We start from the raw sequence: 13,838 nt of genomic DNA, 5'->3' as shown, positions 1-13,838 counted from the left end.
GAAACACCGAAAAAGGATTAACATCAGCAGAGCTTTATTCACCGATCACAGAATGTATGTATGTGGTTGTGGGATGGATTTTGGTAACGAGATTTCCCCTAGCTACATAATATGCTAAGCTGATTTTGTGTAAGTAGCAGGAATTCAGTCAAGTGTGCCGCTTACTGCTGAGCCTCTGCGGAGTGTGGTGCATTCGGGACGAATAGAAACAGGAATGGGATTGAAATGATTTCCCCAAATTGAAGCACCCGATATGAATCCGATTACTCACTCATCCACGTTGCACAACATACAAAACAATCCAGCACTGATCCAGATAGCTGGATACATGGGGGCCAGTGCCCGTTTCGTTTGTTTGGCGTGACTAATTTCCTCCCAGGAGGATGTGGAGAAATTCCTGCGGTAAAGGTTATCTCACCGTTTACCGTATCTATCAGCGCATATAACGATAGCCCTGATACGTGAACGATAAGATAAGTTCCTATCGTTTATGTCGTACATGCGACGGTACAATACGATGGATGGTAACATTAAATTCACCACCAGTCTGTATTGATCTGTAGCTTAGTAGTGTAGTGCACAATGAAACTTTTACAAACGTCGCTCGCGTTGGCAGCCATTTTGCTGCTCGCGTACTCTACACCAGCAGTTTCCGCCTGCAACTACGGGATAGGTGTCCGCGTCAGAGGTGAGTGCCAGAAAGCATAATCCCAACAAAAATGGAGCGGCTTATCCATTTGCCCTTGTGTGTGATTGCAGGTGACTATGTGCTGCACACGATAACGCTTACAAAACGGGCCGCTCAAGAGCCGGAGATGCTGAAGCTAGAGGTGGACTATAAAGCTAGTCCCCTGCTAAACCAACAGATCACCCTCACCAGTGTGCAGACTGCATCTACGACTTCGTGCACGTTCACGTTCCCAGTCACCAATAACTCTAAACAAGTGTCAGGAACCGTACAAAGCAATATACCGATTCCAGAGTTTGTTATAACGGTGACAGTGTACGGGTTTAATTATGCCTAAAAGTGATTCAGAATAAAATTAATACATATCTGCTTGTGATATAAAGTGGCTATGATCTTTTACGGATTAAATGTATTTGAACGTTTAAAGTGTGTCTTGTTGTCTTATCAAAACCGTCCCGTGTTATGATAAGATTACTTTGGTAGCAATTTCCAATTCAAGAATTGTTTATCAGCTGGATTACCTATACATTGGTTTCCTATATATTTTTGGAGTACAACATCCAAAAGCCCTTAGACAGTGATCCATTTATAAATCAATTCCATCAACTGCTTAATCTTATCACGTAAATTGAAATCTTGCAATGCATTCTACACATCGTGCGTAATAAAGCCCACGCGATATGCTTCCTACTTCCTTGCTGAATTAAATATTGCTGCACTAGAACTTCTGAAAGCTTTTCAAAAGTTCAGCAATTACTAAAAGTTTCACCGTAATTGTTCGACACGATTTGCAATGCTGGCAAGCGAACTACACAATTTTCTTTCCTTTCAAACGCGGCTCCCTCTTGGTCGCCTCCTTCCCAACACTGCCGTCCGTCCCTTCACGATCGGTTCACCCGATTCACAAAGAGCAAGTTTTGCTGATTAAACATTAAATTTGAATCGTCTTGACTAACTCATCATGAATCGGAATGCCGCGATTGCTTTTTTGCATTGGTAGGTAGTTAGGTAGGTTCGAAAAGCGTTATATGATTTGCTACGATTTGATCTTCATGAACTTGAACACGAGTTGCATTTCAAAAGCAATTTTAAAAGTGCTCCAGCACCACCGCCAAGAGTTCTGAGAGTGATGTAACGATTCTTCATTCGAGACAAAAACCACGACCTTGGCGCGCATTGGACGAGGTTTGTTCTTTTGCGGTGTACCGCGCGGTTCAAACAATGCACGTTCGTCGTCGTCGTCATCTTTGGTGTTTGCCTTTGCGGCAGTGCCTTCCCTTACGGCAGCCTCGTTTGACAATAGTTTATGATAGTTTCACACTGTCGTTCCCCTTTCCGCAAGGACCAATCATAGAAGGCAAGACCTTTCGATACTCTATTTCACATATACTACTGCTTATCCTGCCAATGGGTCCAATCTTTCTCGGAGACATATGGGCAAATGTGGGCAAAGTCCTTGGGACGAATGGCCTTTTATTCATACGTGAAGTTATGCGATCCGTTGTATTGCTCGCGTGCTATACATAGGACTGTTTCTAACCCTTCCGTAAACTAGGCAGACGGCAACTGGGCAACCGAGTGTGTGTGTGCGCGCGCTCGTGCACAAGGATACAGCTTTCGAGCGATTGTCCCCGTTTTTTTTTGCTCATCATCACCTTTACCCGATCCTCACTACGGACAAATGCGCCTTACGTTTACTTTATCTAAGTGGTTTCTGCAATAAGCATTTAAACACAGAGCTCCAAACGTGTGTGTATGTGGTACAAAATGCGGGAAAGGGAGATCTGCTGTGGGTAGAAGAGGCTCATGGAGTAAATCACGAAATTTTCACACGCTTCGCTGACCTCGACATTCTCGTCCTCTCACACGAGCACACCGCGCTCGGTGTGTGTACGGGGTTTCCGTTGACACGCTGCCAGTAAAATGAAAGAAATAGAACCAACCAACCAACCACGATGTACTACTGCTACTACTACCACCTACTCCAGGGTACTCGGGTTTCTGCTGTTGGCATTCGTTTTCAAGGATGCGGCAAGAAATGTCGACCGCAGAATGCAAGAAGACGGACAAGGGTGTTTTCTCCCCCTATGCAACCGTTCCAACCATTCCCGGCTGAATGCGCTTTCTCGTGGAAATGTTTTTCTCTCTCTCTCTCTCTCTCACTCTCTCTCTCTCTCTCGCTATTCCATTTTTGCAAAGCGTGTTGATGTGGTTACGATTCTGACGACTGCCGTTTCAATGAACGGCAAACGGATATTCCTTGCAATTTCTGTCAGCGGTTGTAAATGGAACACGGAGCATCAACTCGAACATTTCAGTCCAAAAACATCGTGATTCATTTGATAAGCACGCCACTGATAACTTGCATACACTGCTAATAACAATTCGAATCAGTGAGTACTCGTGAGTACTTCAAATTTCTAGTAATGATGTCGTACGCTGGTAGTGCTGCTTAACAAAGAATGTAGATATTCTTTTGATGTTATTGAAATTACAAATAATGTTATGAATGGTATTCCTCTATATCGCACAAAGTCCTTCCACAACAAAAAACCACCCTCCGCGATAACGAAATATACAATTTTGAAACGTTGCAAATTCAGCCACCGCTCATTCCACCTCTCAGAGTTGCTTCCTTGCAATACACAAAAAAAAACGAGCGAAAAAATCGATAGTGATAAAAAATTTAACCTCCCTCAAAAAGGTAAACGTAGCCGCGGCTCCCCCAAGATGGTAACTTCCCTTCGGTACGGGGAAACAGGAAAAACAAAACAGTAAAACCAGAGTGTACCATTTCGCTTTCACCGCTTGTTTTCTACGAAACGCCAAAGACACCAAACACTCTTGCAGTCAAATAACCAAAAAGTATGCTCGATGCTTCCAAAATGCTTGGAACGAGTTTTTTTGGGACCTTTTTTTACCTTTTCATTTCATGCATTCAATATGAGCTTTTCTCGCGCCCTACCACGGAATAGGTTTGCCACTCAACTCGACTTTTCCATCATCATCATCATCATCATCATCATCATCATTGCTGTGACCCTTCGGGGCGGCCGTGTAATACTTCCGGGGTGCGGGATGCGTGCAAAACACGGTCTGCCGTTATGGCAACGACAGCACACATTCCGGGGAAGGCGGCAAATAAACCATCCCGTGCGACGGGGCATTTCGTCCCACTCTTTCGATTAATCGAAATACCCCCGAAGGCAAACACTCGCCCGCTCGATGGATGGTGTAGCGCAGTGCCAGCCTGGTGTAGGGCTGGTCATCCGATTTAACCGGTCACTGGCTTTCCAAGGCCCTCGGGGGGAGTGGTTGAGACTCGCTACTCGGACGGTCGAGAGAGAGAAAAGAAGTGAAAACTCATCGACATGAAAATCCAATTATGCGCAGCGAGTGTTTCTAGCAAGCAAATTTGAACCACCGCCGACGTGCAACCGTACAGAGCGTGTTTTCAAATGTGAAATTCTATACCCGGCTGGGCCGGGAAACACTTCAGCCTATCGGCGTCAGCTTCGAAACCCCGTACGCGTAGCGTAGCGCATGGCCGGGAGATGTTCCGGGGATCTGCCGTTGGAAAAACAAGCTTCAAACCAAAGGCCTAGAATTTGAGGGACTACCACTGCACACAAGGATAAGTGCATAGCCATGCCAAATGGTCGTTCTGTGATGGTACTGCAGCGCTGGTCAACCACTCGGTAGCACGGCCCATCAGCCAATTCAGAACGGAACGACCGTTGCGCTTAGATTGAGCTGTTGCTGCCGATGCTTGATGAAGCGTTGGGAACACCATGCTGCTGTACTAAATCAAACTGAAGCGCTTCAATTTATGTACTGTACGTACAGAGTGCGTTCGATCTATCAGAAGAACCAAGCATGATGCACTAATTCCATAAGGTTGAATTACGACGTGAAAGAAGGGCCCTAAATCCATGAGAACACGATTCACGGGCGCATAGTGTAACACCTTTAACCTTTAGCCTTTAGTACTTTAAATTAGCAACCGTTTTGACCTTTTAAAGACCAAAGTGTGGGGCGAAATACGAGTAGCTATACTCCTTGTACCACCACCTACTGCTGCGTCATTGTAAAGTTTGTTTGATGATGGTCGTGGTCATATTGCTTCTCTTTGGTGGTTACCATGATTAGCATGAAAAATGATTCATTCACCCACACACTTGCTCAATCAATCCACCCATGCACCACGTGCTGCGGAGAATTGTGTCGGTGTACGCCAATCGAAGACTACACACAATGGCATGAAAAATTCATTCACATGCAAAGCGACTGAAGCGATCGGCGATAGGAATGAATGGAAAAAAGGGGGGACTGGGTGAATAATTCGAGCAAATTAAAATGAGATCTCCGTAACGCTTTCCTAGAACAAGCGCTTCTCGTTATTCGATGTGCTGGAATTCTCTCCAGTCGTTTGCGTCGTTTGCGGCGTCGATGCACAAACTGAACAGATTGATGTGCAAGTTATGATTAATTTAATCAATTTCATACCACGATGGAGTTGCAAAAAAAGGGAAAATAAATAATCCTTCATAATATTTGATTGCAGCACTGGAAATTGCACCACAGTGTGGAACAATGCAAGTGTTTCTTCTCAATCCTTCACCCAAACCGACCCAAATGCGCTGTGCAAATGCGTTTTCCTTATTTATTTTCTCTACTCTACATCCCTCCCACCCCAACACGGCCGCGGAAGTGGGTCAGTCGGAAAATTTTCTAATGGGAAATAATCCAGCAGCACCCGTTCGGTACACTAACTAACAAAACCCCGCTAACCCATTTGGGACCGGCGTGTTGGTAAGTTGCACCGTTTGCGCGCGCTAGTGCTGCGTTGTTCCGGTTTGCTCGTTGGACGCCGGTTGCGCATTGGTCAACGAGAAAAAGGCGTGTTATCACTTGATAACACTCGTGTACGAACGCTCTCCTCTGCTAGTTTTTGTGGTCGTTCTGTGGAAGGGGGGAGGGGAGTGATTTTCCTCCGGACATGAGCAAACACAGGGCGGCGAACGTGCACCCTGGCACGACGAGCCCGTCACCATCATCATCCGTTCGGTTGGAAAGCGGCGCCACGTGATCCTTGTTGTCCGGGTTGGTCCCTATGCGAACAGAGCAAACGGGAACTGGCCTGGACTGGGGGAGTAGGCAACGGCAGATAATAAATTTCCTCCTCCGGCAAACAAACAACGGCCAATAAATTTCAATTTAATCAGCGTCAAGCAATCGGGATATGAAGCTAATGCAACCGATGGGGTAAAATGGACGGTGGACAGCAGGAGGTTACACGCACGCCCAGGAACAGTGACATCTACGTCCCTATCGAGCTGGTGACTCATGGTATACATGATGTACCTGATGCAGGGATAATGGTTCTATGAATGTACCACCTCGTGGCTAAGGGTAAAAATAAACCTTCCACGGTGGTATGGGTTGGGTACGGAGCTGTGTTCTTCGAAATGGCGAATGTCCCTCGAGCAATTAGATAGATTGTCTAAACGATGTTTTACTCTGTCTCGTTTAACATGTCCGATATTATCAAACGTAGAACGAGCGAGCCTAGAACTTCGTTGCCAGTATCATCAAATTTATTTAGTTCAACATAAGCGAAGCACTATTTCTTAGCAACATAAGTAGAATAGTATTGTTGCAGAATGCTTCATCCACTTGCGAACTTGCCTTTTAGTGACTTAAGGTAATTTTTAACAGCACTTGGCTTAGCTGCCGGGTTCCTGGTAATTTTCAACCAACATCTTTACCCATGCCCGTTGGTTCCGTCCTGCGAATGACACCGTTCGACCCTATTTCCCGTTATTCTTCCCTCTTTCACTGCTGCGATGCGCCTGTATGACCAACCATCCCGCCCCTTCATAGTGCTGTAAAGTGTAGTTTTTATCACCGCACTACAACAGTGTCTCATTAAACTCGTTCGTTTAATGTTTCCTCATTCGCCTTGTTTTGTCTAACGGCTGACAACGCTTTTGCTCACTAACAATCAAAGCCCATCCCACCGACAGCCCGAAACCGGGCAGGAAAAGCTTCATCAACAATGTTTCAATTAAGGTGTACGACACCACCACCACCACCAGTGCCGGACGCTGGCCGACCGACAGCATTAACCGTCGCTCAATTCCCGAGCCTGAAACCAGCGCCCTAAATGGCTTCGCTTTGTTAAACGCACGCGCCTGCTGGTGGTGTAGCTTCACGATTTACTCCACGATTTCCGGCTGTCGATTATCGTTTGCCACTGCCGCGAGCCTCGGGCCGCCGCTGAAAGGACCAGGTAAATAATGGCCACCCGGTATCCCGGTGGTGGCGGAGCATCATAATGGAACATCGTCCTATTTATAGTTGCTAAATCGAATTTCTTTTTCCACCATATCCCTTCGGCGCGAGAAAAATACTTTCACCTCCCAGTGATGGTGTAGAGTCCCCCGCCGTGCCGATCGGGGCTCGGAAAAGTGTCCTTTGGAATGACTTCGCAGTAGAAAGAGAGAGAGAGAAAGAGAGGATCTTTTAATCGATTTTCCCGCACTCCCGGTTCCCCACTCTAAATGCCAGTTCATTCTTGGCTGGGAATATCGGAGAGGGTGGCTATTGGCATTCCAGTGCGCATCGTCATTAGTTGTAACGGAAGACCCATCGGTTTTTGTAGGTCACCAGACCAGTCGTCGCCGCTGGACGCGTAAGATAAGGGCTTCCGAGAAGGGTGGACAACACTTCGCTTGACGGAAGCGTGGGACGCGGGAACTAGGCCAGGCTTGAGGAACACGGCGACAAACAATGTAAACTACAACCCAAAAGCAAATACACGCGCTCACTTGAGCGGACGAATGTTTGCTAGTCGTAGCATTAGAATTACAACATAGGGTGCAATGTATAATAGCGGCACAATGGAGGGATGTTTTTAGAATAGCGGGAGAAAGAGAGCCAGAGAGAAGCATGGGTGAGGGGAAGAGAAACCCGATACACGCCCGGTTTGGGGTGTTGTATTATTGACCCAACATTTACAGAATCAATTGAAGAGTGTGAGTAGCGTCGCATGGAGAATGATATTAGTCTGCGATTACACCTCTCCTTCCTGTGGCAGGAACCCGGGTCCAGCTCCACAATCTCGGACTCGAACCCGAAAAGCTAAACAAACAACAATGGTCGCGCCGTTTTGTCGTACCACAGACGACATTGGACGTGTAGCGTGACTGGCAGTCGTTGGATGATTAATGTTATGTTTGTAAATTAATCGTCCTTACTGTGGATCGTCGAGCGGGCATGAAAGAATCCTCTCTGTTTTGGAGAAAAAAAAACAGAAAACTCATACACCGTGTAATTTCCAAAGGATTTCCTAAGGACGCTGCAGAATTCTTATACTTAATGGAAGATCTATTCCAGAGTTAATGCTTCAACTCTGTCGAACGGGAACTTTCGTGTGTCCAAACAGTAAAAAATCGATCATGAAAGAATAGTCCAGTTATGGAGATTGCTTGGTAGAGTTGCCGTTGCTGCGCTTAGTTGCTGTGCCAGCCGGATATGCGAAATCCGGAACACCTATCGTTCATCAATCTGCAGAACGAAGGTTTCTGTGCTTGACAAGGCCTGCATAAAACAAAAAACGGTAGAAGTACGTGTCAAAGTTGCAAAATATGGTTATGGCACGCAATTCGCCCTTTTCCACCCAATGCCGCGTGTCGCGTGCGTACGGCGAGGTGCAACGTGCTGATGTAGTTTTGACATTTTTCCAATGCCTGCATCGTACAGGGTCTGAAATTGCTACTAGACAGGGTGGGGAGCCATGATTGTTTCGTTTCTGCCGTCGTCTTCCAGTGCAGTGATGCGTTGTAGTAATCGGTGTACTGTGGCAGGAAAGGACATAGGTTCCTATGCGTGACGCTAAAAGCGTCTCACATTCTGTTTACCTTCGCCTTTTAAGATTTCACAACAGAGACCTTGTTCTGGTCTGACCAACTATACGGTTTCGATTTTTTGTTCTAAAGCGCATTCTTTGTTTGCCATTTCCATGAACTACAGGAAGAAGGATGGAAACTGAACCGTACCAACTACTACCAGGAAGGATGGCTAGCTACGGGGAACGTACGGGGCATTGTCGGTGTCACCTTTACGACATCGCACTGCAAGAAGAACGTCGACTACCCGCTGCGAACAAATTACAACCTTCGCGGGCATCGATCTGATGTAAGTGTGCTTTGTTTTTCTTGTAAAAAATGGATTACCCCATTTACTCCAAATCCTCCTCTCACTCTCCTTCCCACAGGTGATCCTGGTAAAGTGGAACGAACCGTACCAGAAGCTGGCAAGCTGTGATAGTTCCGGCATTATCTTCGTGTGGATAAAGTACGAAGGCCGCTGGAGCGTGGAGCTGATCAACGATCGCAACACACCGGTGACGCACTTCTCCTGGTCGCACGATGGCCGCATGGCACTGATCTGCTACCAGGACGGGTTTGTGCTGGTCGGGTCGGTCGCCGGCCAGCGGTACTGGTCGTCGATGCTGAACCTGGACGCAACGATCACATGCGGCATCTGGACGCCCGACGACCAGCAGGTGTACTTCGGCACTACCCAGGGTCAGATCATCGTGATGGACGTGCACGGTGCGATGGTGTCGCAGGTACCGCTCGGCTCGGACGTGGGCATTACGGCGATGGCCTGGTCGTGCGAGAAGTTCAAGATGGAGGAGGGCGAAGACACGGAACCGGGCGTGACCAACGCGTCGAAGCGTAGCTTCGTGCTGGCGGTCAGCTTCCAGAACGGGTACATCTATCTGCTGAAGTCGTACGACGACATCACGCCAAACCAGATCCACACCGGCATGAACGGCGAGCTGGGCATCGTGATGGAGTGGAGCAACTCGCGGGAGCTGCTGGCCGTGGCCGGGACGGAGCTGGGCAGCCCGCACATGACTGATATCCATGGTGCTACGGTGTACAACAATCTACTCAAGTTCTACACCGAATCTGGCAATCTTCTCTACACCGCCAAAATTCCCAATAGTACGGTAAGTGGTCGAGCGTGATCTTGCGGATCAGCTATACCGGAACTCTGCATTTTTACACCCTTTTTCGTACACAGTATCCAGTGTCTGCCCTCACGTGGGGTCATAATGATAAGCGAATCTTCATAGCGACCGGTACGCAGGTACATATAGCGTGGGTTTCCCGACGGGTCGCGTCGTTGCAGCTGTTCTGTCGGCTGAAAGTTCAAACTTCGCTCGCTTCCGAAGCGCTGCTGCCAAGACTGCCCCTGCCCGGTCGGATAAAGGCTCTGATCGGCAACCTGTTTGCTCAAACCATACGGGTAAGTATGCGAAGTAGTAGATGGAGACGGGGTAGTATATTCCACATCAATAAACAACAAATAAAATATTTTTTCGCCATCTCTACGTCCAGTGCTGTGTTCCCGATTTGAAGTCACTGCGTGAGTTTGTCTCGCGTCCGCCCGCCTGCTCGACGCGGCTCCACTGTACGATGATACGGCATGATGACGATTCCAACCAGAGCTCAGGGACTTGCTACACGCTCTATCTGGAGTTTCTCGGCGGGCTTGTGCCGCTGCTCAAAGGCAAGCGCACCTCCAAAATACGGCCAGAATTTGTGATATTCGATCCTCAGGTTGATGGTGAGTAGTATCGACGGTAGTCATCGCCGCAATCCCCTTTCTAACCGATCCCCACTCGCTTTGCTCTTCAATCTCGCACAGAAGTTTCTACATACTGTACATATTCATCTGATTCGACAACCACTACGACTACGACGAAAAGCGCTTCTACGTCGAGTCACTCGACCACTGGCACGAACGGTCGATCCGACAGCTCCGAGAGTGACATTGACGACGATTGCCGTAAGTAGTTACGGGTAGGCGGAATCTAAGAAACCCAATGTTTACCGTTGCACTTCTTCTAGGATCACCACGATTGGATCGAAAACGAAAGACCGGGACGAAAAAACGCAACCCCAGCAGTAACGACCGATCACCGAATCAAAATTCCGACTCTACGGAAAACAATGAAGATCTGGCTTATCTCGACACACTACCAGAGGTACGGAAGTAGTACGTGGCGCTGTACGTTCAGATAGTATCAATAAATTTCCATCTTTTTTACATTTCTAGCACGTAAAGTTAGTCGAGGTGACATCCAACATCTGGGGCACAAAGTTCAAGATACATGGGCTGGCGAAAACGCTACCGGCCAATCTCGGACAGGTGACGTACAAAACGTCGCTGCTGCATCTACAGCCCCGCCAGATGAAGCTCGTAATAACGGAGCTGCGGGACGACTTTCCCACCGGGCCGGATCCTAACTTTAATCCCAACATTTTCTCCGAGGACGAGGAGGACCAGCAGCATCTGCTGCAACAGCAGCAACAGCAGCAGCAGCACCAACACCATCAGGCGCACCAGCATCAAGGGCAGCACCATGCACAGCACCATTCCAATGGAACGCACCACGGCCCCTCGTTGATGTCGTCCGCGCGCGAAAGCTGCGGTGCGAGCGCACTCAGCCGAAAGTTGCTGACCGAAAGTGCCCCTCCGATTGCGCCGATGTCACCCCGACCGAATCGATTCCCGTCCCGGCCAAGACGCCAGCAGCAGCATCAACCGTCCGCACTGGCCGGCTGCTCTGGCTCGTCCTCCGGTGGGCTGGCGCGCAATGGCGTCCCAGGACTGGGACCATTGGCCCGTGCGGAATCGTACGAGGATGATACGGACGGCGGAGAGTCCACGACCGTCGTGGTGGTGAGCGATCTGCACAGTGCTGCCGCACGTACACCGCCCCGGCAAAGCATAGGGTACAGTCTCGTCAGCCGTCCATCTTCCGCCTCCAGCAATCAATCGCGCGTCGCCATCAGCCCGCTGTACTGCGAAGGTTCCGTGCCGACGCTGCAGTCGCCCAAGAATGCCGTCGCACCGAGCGACATCATCTTTGACCGGCCGCCAGCCGGACAGACGACACTGATGAGCTACTCGAGCAATAACGACTACATCGGCAGCTTGGTGCAGGTGAAGAATGCGCTCGTTTCGTCCGACCATCACCATGGGCGCAGTACGATGAGTGCCGGCATGCCGCTAAACTTGAACCTTAATCTGGATCGTTCGGAGGCGGGTGGCCGTTCGCTGTGCACCAACGGGAGCAGTAGTGGGCGGGACTCCCAACCGAGCAGCGCACGGAGTACACCGAAAAAGCAAAACCTCAAGTTCATCGACGAAGCGTCGACGCCCAGCACATCGGCAATGGCTGCAACCATCGTTCCTAACCCGGTACAGGCTTCACCTAGTCCTGCCACGGCACCCGCACCCGCCAAGACGACCAGCACCGACTCGACGAACGGTCTTGAAACGCCCACGTCCGAAACGGTAGGCGGCGGAATGCATCGGACGCCCACTGTTGCCTCCATGATGACGTTTATGCCTGCGGCCGGTTCTTCCAGCGGCACAGCAACGACTCGCATTCCAGACTCGATCACACGTAGCTGCAGCGTAGGCTACCTGGACAACATGACGATCGTGCCGGGCGAAGAGGCACTGTCCATGATGCGACGCGACGCACCCTACAAGCGGCTCGTACTGGTGGACAAGAAGCGCCAGAAGAAATACAAACGCAACCTGGACGAGCTGCGCCAAGCGACGCGGTTACGGGTGGATGCGAAATCGAAAAGCCTTGACTCCTGCTCGGACATTCTGCAGGAGGTGCCCAACCTGAACCGCGATCTTATCAACCTGTTCCGCCAGATGCCGAAGGTGAGCGAACTGTCGGAGAACGAAACCGAATACTCCTCGTCCGATCAGCTGATGGGCGGCGGAAAGCCTGGCCCGCTGAAGGAAGTGAACGGTGTGGTCACGCGCAAGGGTGCACCGATGAAGTTTGGCCCGGGAGTGTCCGGCCCCGGGGGTTCCAAGACGCCGATACTCAATCGGAAAGAGAAGCCCAAAAGCTGCTCCGTCTGCAGACAGATCTCGCCGACCGTTAACTCCACCGAACCGGTCTGTGTGAAGTGTCGCAAGAGCGGCAACAGCCATCAGGAGGTGCCGGCTGATGAGCTGATGAAGAAAGACGCCACTCTGGGTGGTAACGCGACGACATCCACTTCCAACGAGGCGCATGTGATAGCGAACGGACATGATGGGCCGGTAAGTGCTGGAAAGCCACCGCAGGCACCACCCAAAGCGAAGCGTACCACTCTGGGCCAATACATTCGCTCCGCGTGCAGCAACCACTACGGAGACCACTCGAGCGGGAAAGATCCGACCGGTGCAGGCTCATCCTCGGGGAAAGGGGGAGGCTTTTTCGATCGAAAGTCCAACCACCAGCAGCAGCAGCAACAGCAGCAGGTGCCGGGCAGTGGTACCGAATGTTCGGCAAGCACTTCCGAGCCGGCACCGGCTGCTCCGTCCAACAGTACACCATCCCGCTCGGTCGCCAGGATCGTGACGAGCTTCACCGACAGTCCGCTGTTTTCTCGCCGCAACCGGCAGCCGAAAGCGCCGGATGCCGACTCGAGTAAACCGCAGAGCGAATCCAACACGCCGATTCTGCTGCGCTGGAATGCAAACCGACACAACCGGCAGAGCAAGGCAGACTCGCTCGATTCGCCGAAAAAGCATCGCCGCAACGGTAGCTGCCCGGGACCGAGCAACGAGTCGACCGATGGAGGGGAGTCGATGGGCACGGCCTCCACGTCGTCGCAGACGGACGAACCACGGCCGGGTGGATCGGGTGGCGGCCATACCGGCCCGGCCGGGCTCATTAGCAGATGGCGGGATATGGAGGAGGGTGGCCGCCAGTCTACGCCACCGGCATCGCCCGCACGGTTGGCGCGCAGTTCGCCCGCTTCGCCGACACCCAGCAAGAAGAGCAAACGGCACCAGAGCGCCTCACCGATCAGGCACATTCTGAACTCGCCGCTGCTAAACCGTCGCCAGCGGAAAAAGCAACACACCGAAAGCTCCGACGACGAGAATGGTGGAAGTGGCGGTGGCAGTGGTAGTGGTGCTGGTGGTGCTGGCAGTGCTGGCCCAAATCATAGCAGCCCCAGCAACCATACGGACGACAGTAGCGGCAGTACGAGCGCGAAACAGTACCGCGATCTTGAGACGTTCCAGAAGGCTCAGCTGCGCCAGAAGGTAC

At 50.4% G+C, this 13,838-nt stretch overlaps 2 protein-coding genes across 5 annotated transcripts in view; both read left to right on the top strand.

Moving 5' to 3' along the window:
• Positions 1 to 13,838, top strand: part of LOC1281458 (uncharacterized) — a 35,753-nt gene that overhangs the window by 18,084 nt on the left and 3,831 nt on the right. For 2 of the 4 annotated variants that reach the window (XM_061647918.1, XM_061647916.1), the window contains exons 3-9: positions 8,723 to 8,887; positions 8,967 to 9,710; positions 9,785 to 10,009; positions 10,102 to 10,330; positions 10,415 to 10,552; positions 10,615 to 10,751; positions 10,823 to 13,834. In XM_061647918.1, coding sequence (XP_061503902.1) covers positions 8,723 to 8,887; positions 8,967 to 9,710; positions 9,785 to 10,009; positions 10,102 to 10,330; positions 10,415 to 10,552; positions 10,615 to 10,751; positions 10,823 to 13,834 — 4,650 coding nt within the window. Of the gene's footprint in view, positions 1 to 8,722; positions 8,888 to 8,966; positions 9,711 to 9,784; positions 10,010 to 10,101; positions 10,331 to 10,411; positions 10,553 to 10,614; positions 10,752 to 10,822; positions 13,835 to 13,838 lie in introns of all 4 variants that reach the window. The other 2 variants (XM_061647917.1, XM_321370.4) reach the window with 1 other exon arrangement.
• On the top strand, positions 534 to 1,100 carry LOC11175590 (uncharacterized). Its single transcript, XM_003435866.2, has 2 exons — positions 534 to 688; positions 760 to 1,100. Exons 1-2 carry the CDS (start codon positions 583 to 585, stop codon positions 1,023 to 1,025), a joined length of 372 nt encoding a protein of 123 aa, XP_003435914.2. The 5' UTR covers positions 534 to 582; the 3' UTR covers positions 1,026 to 1,100.

This window comes from Anopheles gambiae, chromosome 2 (assembly GCF_943734735.2).
Source record: "Anopheles gambiae chromosome 2, idAnoGambNW_F1_1, whole genome shotgun sequence".
Lineage (NCBI taxonomy): Eukaryota > Metazoa > Arthropoda > Insecta > Diptera > Culicidae > Anopheles > Anopheles gambiae.
Note: the sequence above shows the minus strand (reverse complement) of the source record. Positions and strands in the feature narration are given on the sequence as shown.